A 14,194-nucleotide genomic window follows, 5' to 3' on the forward strand; every position below is an offset into this window, starting at 1 on the left:
ATGGAAAGAATCAAGAGGCTCCATGTTTTTGCGGTCATGCTTGCAGGTAAATTCATTACAATATTTCTAGTTTATAATAAACAGCTTGAAAAGCTGAATATAGTGTCAGTAAACACAAAATAGTTGTGTGGAAGCCAGATCAGGCACTTTATATGTGTGAGACAAATTGTAGTGGGAGAAGATGGAGTAGATTTAGAAACCATTATAAACAAGGGACAATAAAAATAGAGTCTGGGGCATCTGTCCAGCTGAACAATAAGTAACAATCTAGCAAAGTGGGTGCCATATTCTGTGCATGAGTAATCCTACCAAATCCAGTGGAACTACTCACATGCTTGAAGTTAAGCATTATACTATTTAAGTATGCTGTGGTTTGAAATCCCTTATACCAAGGATTTAATTCAGTCTAGAGTCTAATATGGGCAGAAGGTGGCATGATCTTTGAGCATAAGGAACAACTAAATGCATCTTTTAAATGTATAGATGAACCCAAAACCATAAGAATGCAGTTTTCCACTGGAAACAGAGTGGTTAAAATTAATTCAAATCTGGAATTAGAAATTTAAAAAAAGGAAAGGAGAATTTTTCACATTTGTATTTCAAGCTTCTTATATTATCTGGTTTCCATGGAAATTAGCTTCAAAAAGCCACCAGTGGGCAGCAAAACTCTTTCTCATTTCAACACCCGATTTCTAGTTTCAGCTTTCACAAATGTTTATGCACAAAGAGACCATGCAGACCGCAAAACTGAGACGAAGATTTAAAAATTTAGAAGAAAATGGAGAATCTTTGGGCTTTTTTCCTATCTGCTTTTACCTTGTTTTCACCAACATAGAACAAACTCTTTAAAAGCCACAATCTGAATTGAGACAGCTTTGGGCTGGTTTTCAGGATACCCTCCAAGTGCTTGAAATCGATGAAGGAAATTAAAAATAAAATGTCCTTGACATTTACAGACAGGTGGTAAATGAAGCAGTTTCCTCCTCTTACAATGTTCATTTCATGAAGTATTTTAACCAGTAACATTTTATTGTTCAGTAAATTGGCATGTGCTTAATAGGAAATGACAACTTGCTAACACATCTGCTCTTGTGTATTCATCCATAACTTCTGACTGTAGCAATGAAACCAAATCTTCACTGAGTTTTAGTTTTGTTAGAAGAACAAATTCATCTTAGAGCTCTTCCCTTGTGCATTATATCAGGATTGCTGGTGCTCTGGAGCAGGATAGGTGTACTTCATGTATACTAGTGCAAAATAACTGAAGGTGGTGGGGCTGCACATTTGTCAAGGGACAAAATTTATAGCAGTTGGGGCTGAATAGGTGTATCTGAAAACCTAATTTGCCTTTCAGACCATTTATTGATGCACTGGGATAGAGCCTATCATGACTCAGAGCCCCAGGTGATTATGCAGGGCTAACAACAAGAAAAAGCTATCCTCCATACCTTACCCTTTGATAAAGAAAAATAGGGATGTGTCACTTATCTGCTAGTAAAGACAGTAGGTCGCTCAGACTTGGGCTTCAAGCTTAAGTCACACTTAGTCCACTCTTGTGCTACATTCGGGCACTAGCGCAGAACCCTAGGCTGGTAGGCAGAGCAGAGAACAGGTGGCAAGGGGACCAGAGGCTGCTAGGGCAGGGCTCTGCCTGCCCACCCCTCCCCTGCCTTGTACTGAAATCCAAGATGAGGGCCTTTTTCCCCTCATGTACTATGGAGGTAAAACCTCATCTAGGATTCGAGTGAATGTGGTATTTGGATTTGACCAAAAGTCAATGCATGTGAGGCTTCTTTGTGAGGAAGATGGCTATAAGTCACTGAGAACAATAGTCTATCTCACCAATATCCAGTGTATCTGGGCCTAACCCTGACTCCTTTGCTCTTATTTGTCCAGACATCTGAATTCTCAAATCTAATGCAGCTTCTTTGGATGTTTCATTTTTTCTCCAGGGGAGTCTCCTATCCCTAAACCCTGTTGTACCTTTAAAGCAGGTACTTTTTAGGGTACTGAAAAGGGTCAGGAGGAGGCAGAAGGATAGATATGGATTGGGGAAGCTTGAGGTGAAAAAGAGAAGGCATTATGGGAGGAAACAGGCATTGCTAGGCACAAGGAGGGAAGAATGGATTATCAGAAGACAGCCAGTAGTGCTATTAGCACCAGTATGTAGCTGCAGATGAAATACCCAACTGTGAAGCTCTATTTATGAAGATATGACTTAGTTCAGAAAAAAATAGACAAGAAATAAAGTAAATGTGCATTGAGAATATTGTCCAAGGATTTGTGAAAGGTCAGAGAGTCTTTAGAGATGCTTGTTAACAGATAATCATGAACACTGCTGACCTCCTGAGGCAGTTGAGTGACCAAGGTGGAGGACAGGAGGAAGAGAAAATGATTTGTTTGATTGTTGCTAACAGATACTTTGGAGGGAGTCTTCGGAGTTCATTTTTAACTTCAAGGATCCCTCTAATCCCTTTCTTTCTACTCATTTCTCTCTGATACGTAACATTGTTTTGGAATAAATGCCTTTCTAGCTATGGAGAAGGTAGCTTGAGGCTTCCCTTAAAGCTCAGTGGTTCTGTCCTTAGACTGATTGTGGGGACTGCTAATAATGTGGGGAAAATGATCTAGGAGCTCCCTTGTTTATTTAGGTGGAGATGCAAATCCCCTTTTTTCCCCTATCTCCCAAGTCACTAGCAAATCCCTTGTCACTAACTACCTGCCCTGCCAATAGCCTTGGGAGGTTTTAACTTTTGTCTGTGGCCAGCGGTCAGTTCTGGGCTGACTTGTCATTTTGACAGTTCCAGCAAATCCAGGGTCCTGTGGTGGTCAAAACAGAAGGTGGAGGATGAGGATAAACCCTGAGATTTAATTCTTGTTAGAAACCTGATTGGATCTTCCACAGAGATCACATCCACATTTTCTTCTGAGAGCAGCTGGTTTGCAAGTCCTGCGTGTTTAATGTGAGAGTTTCATGTGTTGGCATTTCCCCCGTGTGGACTGGCTCAGCCTGCTCCTCTGGCACAAACAGTGTAGCTACCTGTTGAGCAGAAAAGATGAACACCTGCTTACACTCACACACTCCTACTCAGTCATGCCTCTTTCGATCTATAGGGCTAAACAAAGTTAAACCAGCGTCCTAAAAGGTTGTTTAGCTGATTATACTGAAGGTGTAAAGATTTAGAAGGAACTTTTTAACTAAGACACTGTTGAATAAAATAAACTACTGCATTTCTTCTCTATCCTCTGGGTCAGTGCTATGACTGCCTGCTAGAGTGAGGCAGAAAACAAAATTAATGATCTCAGTCTCTTCTAAAGAAGCCCAGGTTGTTCCCTGTCTCTAGCTGATGTGACAGCTTGTGAAGCATCGAGTCATTTTACTTTTTGAGCACCCTTCCCCCACCCCTTGGTTATAATTTTCAGACTGTCTCTTGTTTGTACTAGTTTCAACGCACTCCAGCATTAACAGTGTGAGCGTTTATACAAATCAACTGCCAAGGTTCATACCTCTCTGTCATCTAACTCTACAGATCAGGTCAAGATGATGATACAGCATTAAAACCTTCAGCAATTGGTCTATATAAATACATTCCCTGTTTCTAGCACTAGTGGTAAAGCAATCATAGGAGATTTCCTTAAAATTGTCCTTGTGGACACTGCTCATCTGTCATTCCTATCCACTTTACATCCTTTACTTGATAATAACTGAGGAACTGTGGAAAATTGAAACTTTGAAGTAAAGTAACAGTTTCATCCATTATCCTGGCATTCTGTATTCTATTTTAACTGTTAATTTGCTGCTCTGAAAAAGCAAAATGCAAATATAATATTGCCCCTACTATCTGCAGTAGATTTTTCCTATAATATTCAATGGTAATAGCTAGTTACTAACACTACAGAGGTCCAGTCTTGTAAATCCATGTTAACATGGTATATTCCATCAATTTCAGTAGGATCCTTTACATGCAAGAAGAATTGCTGTCTTAGGCCAATAATTAGGAAAGCAGTTATGTGCCTGTAGCAGGGGACCCATACCCTGTTACTTGGGCACAGTGGCAGGAGAGGAGAGGGGACCGTCATGGGGAACCAGGGGGCTTCTGTCACCTTAAAAGAGTGTGTGGAGCCACAGTGGCAGGGGTGCAGGCTGCCCCTTAATTAGGAGGAAACCCCTGTGTGTGGTTGGGGAAAAGCCACATGAAGGAGAGGGGGGCAGGGTTTCTAGGCATATAAACTCAGGACCTGAGCCAGAGCAGGCAGCCAGGCCCTGCAGGAGGAGGAGATCCCAAAGGGAAGCTGACTGTGGGAAGCAGTACCCACAGGTACCCGAGCTACCCACAAGTGAGAGGGGGCCTAGCTCTGGGAGTTATAGTTTGTGGAAGGATACTGATGGACAAAGGGGTGAACTTTGTGAAAGCAGTTTGCATATATTTCAGTTGTACTGGTGTATGGTTGTTCATGTTTGCTGACTGGCTGGAGAACTGGGAGTGGTTGGGGTGGAGGGGCCACGGGCGAGGTACGTGGTAGGCATGCTACACTGCAAGGCTGAAACCTGAAGAGCCTCTTTGCCCAAGTCAGTGCACCTGGGCTAAGTGGCCTCAGCTGCAGGAAAGAGGGGCTGAGGCCGAACAGGCTGAAGCCCAGACAAGGGTTAGGGTCTGAGGGGCCCAGCGTTAGTCCGGGCAGAAAGGGAGAGAGAGAGAGACTTGGGGTCTGAACTCCAAGCCAAGCAGGCCAGGGGAGTCCATGGTGGGGGGCAGGGAAGGGATGAGGAAGAGCACCTAGAGCCTGTCAGCTTCTAAGGGCAGCGTTCCCTTTTCATCAACAACATCACAGGTATGGCAGTGAGACGTTAGGGGTGCCTACAGATTTTAGAGGCTGCACTCTTTACACAAAGCACCATGAGTTTAGAGCCGCCCCCCGACTGAACAGCTGTTCACCTGTTGGGTGAGGGGGGCTCGAGCCTGCCTGCACCAGCCCTGGACAGCAGGCAGAGGTGCTCCAGCACCCTCCCAGGAGGCTGCCAAACCACCTGTCTCCTCAGCCCTGCCTCCCACCCCCGAGCTGCAGCCATGGCAAACCCAGCTAGCATCAGCGTGCTGCTGCTGTCAGAGGCTTGGGTGGGGAGTGGGGGAAGGGAGGCCCCCACTTCAACCCCCCTGGTGCCCCAGCACCTAGCTCCCCCTTCCCCCCCCTCCCCTGCTGCACAGGAAGAAGGCTCTCTCCTCTCTGTGACAGGCCCACAAAGGCACATGTGAAAAATTAACCCTCAAGGGAACATGAACAGAAGTTCCCTAAGGTACTGTGCTCTGAAGTGCCTTCAGCTAATAGCTAATTTATCAAGGATTAATTTTTCACATGATCAACCATTTTAAAAGTGCTCTGCAGCTGTGAACACGTGTTATGTCATGGCTGTAGAGTGCTTTCAGGGGCCAGATCATGCAAAAATGTAACTGGTGTAAACTCCCTAAAGGAAGATGCTGAGAGCGGGGAGCAAAGAGCCGAGCAGGATCAAGGTGGCCACTAGGGGGCATCACGGCAGCCCCAGGGTGCCATCCTGTTACAGTGCCTGATACCTGTTCTGTTTTGTAAGACCCTGAGGATGATTAGCTGTTAGTTTTTTGTTTTTGTTCCACTATTGTTATCTAACTTTTAGTGATGAATAAATGGACTATAATATACACAGTTATAATAATAGTAAACAAGCATAACATTCAACTGTTAGAGTGAAGCGGAAATTTTCATTCTTTTTTGAGAGAAAATTTTAAGACAACCTTAAGTATGGAGTTGCTTCTCTTGCCTCCATAATGATACCAGATTTTGCTTTAGCCATATTTTAGCTTCTAGTTTGGTTTCAGACAATTTCAAATGACTCACTCTTCAACTGAACACCACTGACACTGAGCACTGTAACACACAACTGCCTATGTATAAGAACGACAGCCATGGGGAATCATTATGACTCTCTGGAAGAAATATCCACTTCTGAGTAAGAAGAGTACAGGAAAATGTCCTGAAAGCTAGAATTAAACTAATTTTGAACCATGAGTAAGTTCCTTCCAGGTCACCGCAGTTACACAAGTCATGTCTTCTAGCCCCCAACTCAGCAAATGAGGTACATTGCAGTATTTCACATTCAACTCGAGTTTTTGTTATTCACTTACTATTTTCTTGCCTGATTTAGTGCTCTTTCAGTCATCTGGCTCAAACATTTGTTCAACAACTATCTCTGAAGACCTCAGGAGAGACTGTCACCCAGAACCTGGAGCTACTGAAGTGGCCTGCCTAAGTCGTGGCTGCCGGTGGTGTGAGACAAGTAGCCTTAATGTTCCCTTTTGCTTCTACGACTCCACTGAAGATGCAGCTTGCCCCAGTGATGTTCCAGTTCAGAAACGCGTTGACTGCCACCCACAGCCTGATGCCTCAAAAGAAAAATGTGAAGCAAAGGGTTGCATTTGGTGTTCTACAAAAGTCCCTAACGCTCCATGGTGCTATTTCCCAGCAGATGATCCTTATGGCTACTTTGCAACTGAGAAGCCACAAAAGACAAGTAAAGGATGGAGGTAAACCAATCCTATTTAATTCTTTAATCATTCTTAGTGCATTCACAAAGGAAGCAGGGGGGTCTTCAGCAAGATGGCTCCTATACCTGGCTGGCACTGGTCTTCTGAAAGATATGTGACCTCTATGATAAGGATTATACTAGGCAACTTTCCAAGGCACTTTGAGATCTGCTGATCAAGAACTCTGTCAGAACCAGGGGTTATTTTTTGTTGTGATTTGGTTTGAAGGCCCCCCAGATGACCTACCTTTGGATTCTGGTTCTAGAATGAATAACTGTGGAGCAGGGGTGAACAATTTCTTTGGGCCAGGAGGCCATTTAGAGAATTAGGTGAGCTGCACTGGCTGGGTCAGCATCCCCCCTTCCTCCCTCACCAACCTCCCTATGTTGTGGCCGTCTGCCCCAAATAATTGCTCACCCCTGATCTAAGGGCAGAGAGGTGAGTGGATAAGGATTAGGGGAACCTAATCTTTGTTCCCCCTTCTCCCTGCACCCCCTTCCTTGCTCTGAGTTTCTGGCACACAGCCAGGCCAGGCCTGTCCAGTGCTGTTCTGTGTTCCCATGCACCACTTCAGGCCACATGGGTGAAGCTGGTACAGCTCCTGCCTGCCCTGGCCACGTGCCAGGGACTTGGGATCTGGCAGAAGCCATGCCAGCTGTGTCCATATGGAGTGGCGCATGAGAGCACAGCGCAGCACCGCGTTAGGCCCATCCATGCACTTACCAGGCCCATCCAGGCAGAACCCAGATCACCCGTGAGTTCTGGCCCTCTTCTCCCTGTAGCCCCTCCCACACCAGCATGGAGAGCCATACCTGAACTTTGACTTGCTAGGGGCCATGCTATCTGGTCTGCAAAGGGCTGCAGGGTTGCAGCTGTGCCCAGACAGCTTTGCCTGGCAGAAGCTTGGCCAGGAGCTCAGCATCCCCTGCCTTGGAGCACACACTGGGAGCTGGGGGCAGGACAGGGTGGGTCAGTCAGGGAGGGGGGTGGCTTCTGCTGCTGCAGCCAGCTATGGCAGGGGGAAGGGAGAAGAGCAAGAGGCACCAAAACCCAGGGCAGCTGCAGGCCTGATACAGTTCTTCAGAGAAGCAACTGCAGGCTGGATAGAAACATTTGCAGGCTGGATCCAGCCCACGGGCCATATTTTGCCCTTGGAGAGGCGCACATTCTCCCCCAGACCTCTCTTGTGGCACATATCTGAATTCCCCAAAGAGTAACCATCAGATGATGTGTAGTCTAGCTGATTTTTTGGGAAAGAAAAGATCCTCTTGTGCCCATGTACGATTACACCCACTGACAAACTCCTGGGCTTTTGAAGCTCTACTGCAGATGGAAATTGTGGTGAGTTAACAGGGTGGACTAATTTATTCTGTTTCCCTGCATGACACTGTTCTTGTACTCAAATGGCTTTTTAAAATTTTGTTTGACAATTAAATATTTCTGTGTTGTAGAGTAATGCTGACAAAACGTGACACTATGTCACTGTTTGGCAATGATATTTCTCCTGTTGCCATGGATGTGGAGTTCCAGACAAATGACAGACTCAGATTTAAGGTGAATATTGAGAAAATAAAGCCATTTAGACCAAATACCTTAAGCCAAGCAGCTGACTAACTGATGTGTACCTGTTTCCACTTTGGTTCAGATATATGATCCTAATAGTGAAAGATTTGAAGTTCCACTCAAGATTCAATCTTCGTCTGCTGTTGCTGCTGCTGACACCAGATATGACATCGAGTTCATAAATCATTCCTCCCTTCAGTTTAAAATCATAAGGAAAAGCTCAGGAACAGTACTGTGAGTACAAAGTATATTAAGATTGTGTAGACTGAGAGGGAGAGAGAGATGAGACAAGCAGTATTTCTCATATATTATTCCATGGTTCAGCATAGCTGAAAGAGAAAAAATGTCTTTCTACTCACAAACATAAATTATAGAAGACATGCACACAAATGGTTTCTAGTACATTATGCTATGTCCCACTAGAAAGCACAGTTCAGAAGTATTTGCTGTGAACATAAACACTTCTATTTAGTGATAACATTTTAAGCGAGTGCAAGAAAGTATGATCAGCAGGGGTCCTGGTTTTCTTTGTTTAAAAATCCAAAATTCTCTGATTTAACCCCCCCAAATCTGCATTTTTCTGCGTTTAAAATGAAATGCCACTGTATATATAGGTATAAGTTGGACACAAGGTTTTATTGACATATTTACAATTTTAAAGCAATTTACAAGCCTACCAGTGCCTTAATCATTATAATAAAATAAGTTCTAAATACCTATATATTTCGGCATTTTTTTTTTTTTTATCATAGAAATCAGAGTTCCCCCTGTTCCCTTTGCTGATCAGGATGTGGATCCAGCTGCAGCTGTTCCCCCCCTCTCCCCGCTTTGTGGTGCTAAGCAGCCCTGATATGCTGATGCTCTTCACTCCCACCCAAGCCGCAGCCCCCCACCAGCCCTGCCAGTGCCCCTCACTCCCAACCCACATGTCCCCATCTTCACTGGTGCCCCTCACTCCTGACCCACGGCCCCCTGCCCCCAGGCCTCAGCCGCCAGGGGTTGGGGGGTGCCCAACCACAGGCAATGCCATAGGCAACATGTTGCGGGGGGGAGACATTGAGGAAGCATATGCCATCCCCAGATTTGTGTGTCCACAGAAGGCACACAGCTGCAGCCTGGCCAGACTGGCACAGGCATGAGCCACATCCACAGTCCAATAGTTGGGACCTGGCATGGGAAGGTGGAACAGGGCAGTGAGACTTGTTGCCACCACCAATGGGACCCCTGTGCTAGCTGTGCTGCCAGCAGCATTAGGAGTAATGGACTGGGGAGGGGGGCATGCTGCCTTCAACTCCTCCCACTGCCAGCTGCTTGTGTGCTGGGCCGCAGTTATGCTTCGCCACCATTGGCTCAGTCATAGCTGCCACTGTTGCTCCTTTCAGGCCATTTATGCTGCCCCCCCCATCTCCCCTTTGGGGTATAGCTGCAGTCTGAGGGGAGTGGTGGTGGTGGTGGACAGGCCATGGCACAGGGTAGAGCCATGACCTGGTGCATGAGTATGTTGCCCCTTGCATTGCTGATGGCACGGCTGGTGAAGAGGTCCCAACAGTGGTGGTGGTGGTGGCAGTGGTGGTGTCACTGAGTCTTACTGCTCTACTCTGCCTTCCCTGGGTCCTGCCCGCTGGGCTGCAGAGGTGGCTCTTGCCTGTGCCAGTCTGGCCAGGCTACAGCCTGGTGCCCACTGTGAGTGCAGAGATCTGCAGGGGCACATGCTCCCCTGACACATTGCCTATGCCCCTCCATCTCCCTGATCCATTGCCTATGCCCCCCTCCCCCCATAGACTTACCTGCAGGAAGCTGCAGGAGTTGCTCTCCACCACACTGCCCGGCTGCCATGTGCATGTGTGGTGCGCACATGCACGTGGCACCCTTACCTGTGATCACCCTTCTCCCACTTCTCCCAGCCCCAAGCAGCTCCTTGTAGCTGGAACTCTGCCAGACTACAAGGGAAAACCCATAGTTTCCTATGGTTTTTTTGCATTTTTCCATGGCAAATAGAAAATCTGGATCCCTGATGATCAGATAGTTCAGATCTGTTTGTTCCCTGATAAAAGTCTAGCTGGAGTTCTTTGCAGTGTGTCTGCAATACAACAAAAAAGACTGTCTAGGGATATTTGTAGGGAAATATTTTGATTTTTGGGAGGCCTGTTTCTGGGTGTCTAACTTCAGAAGCCTGAATGGGTTATGATTTGCTAAATACCTATTCTCTGAATATTAGGTTACTTAAATGTTTTGGTCACAACTAACTCTAGTTGTTCTTTAAAGTGTAGGGCAGGGATATAAGAGTAATAGGGACATAATGCAAGTAAGTGTAAGTTCTTTCATGCTGTACTTTTCATCAGAGGAAAAGCATGCAGGCATCAGCAAACAATGCCCAATTTTATATTTTTCTCATTTTATAGAAAAAAATGTAGGGAAAGTTAGTTACTTCTTTCTAAACAGTGCACTCTTATTGATGACTTCATTTAGTGATACCAAATCGAGTGTGATGATGATTTATGATATTACAAACTGGACTCTGACATAAATGTATGAGCTGGGTAGGAAAATCAGGCTGAAAAGAACTTATGTTTTTCCTACCCATACAAATAGTGGGACAGAAAATGCAGAAAAAGTATCCTTCAGTCTGTAAAAATGTTTATGTAACGTTTTGTTAATGTGTGGCAGTGGGTTTCAGCTCCCTCCCCTTACATTTTTAACATAAGAAATTTCATATCCCATTTCTTTCAGCAGTTATTTTGAACAGGCTCAGAATATATACATTATTCTTGTAAGAAATAGAGCACTCCAACTCAGTAGAGTAGACTGAACATATTGAAAAGATTCCTATGGTCATTCTCATTGTCCAACATGCTATGGTGTCTCTAAGAGCAGAGCTGCTACAATAGTTTGATTCTGCAGACTTAATGACAGGGCTTAATACACATCTAATTAAAAATTATCTTTGACTGCTGCCCTATGATCTCTCTTTTTAACAGCTTCACAGTCAATTTTGCAAAGTTTTTCTTTTAACCAAGCACTGAAATTTAGTGTATTAGCATCACCCAGATAACAAAATCATTTATTTCCTCATTAGTCATAGTGGTCCTGTGCAAATATAGGGCTTAAGTTAAATGTTCAATTTTCCATTCTGTGTTCTGAGAGGTATTTATCTCTCTAGCCCTTTTGTTATAATAACTGATAAATGCTCATTAATTAGAACCATGAAACAAGAAGTGAATGCTTAGTAAAGAATAACTGCTAACTGGTTCAGAATACCATTCCTATTTCTTCTTCTAGATTCCTACCCATCCAGACCTCAACATTTAGTTCAGGTCCTACCCATTCAGACCTCAACATTTAGTTCAGGTCCTACCCATCCAGACCTCAACATTTAGTTCAGGAATTTAATAGTTTCTGCTAATTTTGGTGTCTCCATTTTTGGTTACCCAACTTGAGAACTCTGGGGCTTAATTTATAGAGATGTTGTGAACACACAGCGGCAGGTGCAGTCACTGAGAACTGTTGGTGCTCAGGTCATCTGAAAACTGGACCTGACTGGCCAGATTTTCAAAAGAGCTTGTTACTTGGTGGATCTGGTTTGCTGTCATTGGGAGTTGAGGATTTTTAAAGCATGGTCCTATGTGTTTGAAATGGGGCCTTCCAATACAGTGATCACTTCTGAAATGTGGAGGCATAAAGGCAGTATCAGCTTTGCAAGAGAAAGCAAAGCTCATTCAACCTATGTTGCCAGAAAGAGGAAGATAGAGGGCAGTCTTGGTTAATATCTACATCAGCAACACAGATCTCAATATTTATTCTTCTATTAAAAATTGCCATTTTAAAAGCATATGTTGTTTCAATCCAAATGATAAAGCTGTTCTGAAACTTACCCAATTTAAAAAAACAAGTCTTCATCTTGCATGTAGTTACTGGGCTTTTCCCCACATCTGAAGACAATACTATTACTAAACCATGATCATTGCTAAGGGCTGAGTTTGCTCAAAGTGCACGTAGAAAGGAAAATGATGTATTCCTGGGAAATTACACTTTACCTCAAATGGCACAGAGCAAGCAAATGGCACAGAGCAAGCAATGCTATAAGGGTCTTTTCCAGCTGAGACAGATTCTTCTCGCACCTGAACTCCATTTCTAGTTAAATTTCATGTGCGATCAATAAAAAAAATACATCTTCCTATATTCTACTTGGCATAAATGCCTGGATTGGATGGTTGGGCATATACCCTTAGTCCAGTAAACAGAGATTTACGCTCACCACCTTTTCAGTGCTCATGAAAACTCTGTATTTCCCATTGCATGCTCACTGTCATACTTCTTGATTAAGAAGTCATAATGTCTGTAATTTGCTTGATAGTATAAGGCTGAGATTGTGTCAGGGAATGCTACAGCCATATTCCCACAGGTGATAGTATCAGTACAGATGGATCTATGATAAATCAACCAAGGGGAAACCTAGTGTAGAGAAGGCTCCTGTGTAACCTGGATAGTACTTTTATCCAGTATGCTAGCTAAATCTTCTGAAAAGCAGTTTTAACAATATGGTGGTGAAAACAAGTCTAGGCACCTGGGATATTTCTACACATCAGGGCTCCCACCTCCACCGTACTTTCAGCTGAACCCATGTTTGACCCGCTGGGAGTTGTTTTGTGAAGACTTTTAGTGTAGGCAAGGCAGGAGGGTCTAACAAGGTTAAAGCAGCAATCCTATGAATACAGCAATCAGTTCACTGTGCTTTTGCTGCTGCTGCAGCAGCAGGAGTCTTCGTGGAACTGCCATCAAACAAGCTTTGTCTGGGAAAATTGCTTCTTGGTAATGATGGGTGTCAGCTGCGAGTGCAGCTGATCTGGTACTGAGCACTGCTACTATAGCCAAGGCTAAAGCAGCACTCTACACTTGCAGAAGCCATGATTAAAAGCCATTGCTGAAATAGCACTGACCATACGTTAGCCTTTGCTACATTGCTATTAAACCTTGCTGAGTACCAGTTGCTGACACTCACTGTTAGCAAGGAGTAATTTTCCGTGTCTAATCAAGGCTGCAATGTAAACAAATGTGCTTCTGGCCAGCTGACATAGGCTTACAGAAAATGGTCTGTTACCAAACAGGAACAGTGGCAGCAAAGTTGATGGCTCCTTCCCTCTAGAAAGCCTAAGGGTGCAGACATGTATAACAAGTGAACCGTCCAAAATGTCACTGATTGGGAAGTGTCATGATTGTTATGGGACAGGGTGCGGACACACATAACAAGCTATTCCCCAATGTCACTGATGAGGAACCAGTTCACAATTTGCATGAACAGTTGTGGGTCAGACAAGAAAGGGTGGGATTGAATTCCAGCCCGCCTCACAGAGGGGGAGTGGGGGTGGGGGAGTGCTTGCCAGGGGTGGTTGACTTGTGGGTGGGAACGTTTTCACTCTTCTGCTTTTCCATCTCACCTAAATATGAGCTCAATAAATGTTCATAGCCTGCACTTAACTAAACTCTGCAATGAGCTTGCCTGACCTAGTGGGGTGGAGACAGTGTTTGGACTCAGAACCCATGCTTTTGGGTTTCCAGGGACTGGGGAGGAATGATGTGGTTCAGTAGGAAATGGGTCATTAGAAAAATAGTTTGTTCAAGCAGTGCAAACAGTACCAACAAAAGGAAAAAAAATGGAGGTGGGCAGCAGCTTTCTGGCTGTATACCAAAGTGGCCAGTTGCAGTGGAAGGGCGATGTTAGCAAAGTTGCCAGGAGTGATGTGGTGTGGGATGCCTGGAGAACTGACCACATCTGTGTCACAAATGTTTGGTGCTGGACTCGATTCTCTGGGTACACTTTTGAACAATTCTAGGCAGCTTTAAACCAATTTAGCAGCCTTGTCTGTCTGTCCATTTCAGGTTTAAACCACATTTAAGCAGGTCTAAGTGTTATGTGTGTCTGTGCCCTAAAAATATAATGCTTTAAAGCCATTTACCCAAATCATCTCAATGGCAGTGGGCCTGACAGTTCCCTGATAGGCATGTGTGGGAACCCTCTGTTCAAAGTCCTTTCCTCCAGGAAGAGGTTTAGTCAGATGCTTTGTGGCTTTGTC

At 44.6% G+C, this 14,194-nt stretch overlaps 1 protein-coding gene across 1 annotated transcript in view; it reads left to right on the forward strand.

Annotated features, from left to right (window-relative positions):
• LOC102560336 (sucrase-isomaltase, intestinal) overlaps positions 1 to 14,194 on the forward strand; it is a 122,476-nt gene continuing 108,282 nt past the window's right edge. The window contains exons 1-4 of the mRNA XM_019487429.2: positions 1 to 46; positions 6,182 to 6,560; positions 8,012 to 8,114; positions 8,206 to 8,357. Coding sequence (XP_019342974.2) covers positions 1 to 46; positions 6,182 to 6,560; positions 8,012 to 8,114; positions 8,206 to 8,357 — 680 coding nt within the window. The remainder of the gene's footprint in view (positions 47 to 6,181; positions 6,561 to 8,011; positions 8,115 to 8,205; positions 8,358 to 14,194) is intronic.

This window comes from Alligator mississippiensis, chromosome 4 (assembly GCF_030867095.1).
Source record: "Alligator mississippiensis isolate rAllMis1 chromosome 4, rAllMis1, whole genome shotgun sequence".
NCBI lineage: Eukaryota > Metazoa > Chordata > Crocodylia > Alligatoridae > Alligator > Alligator mississippiensis.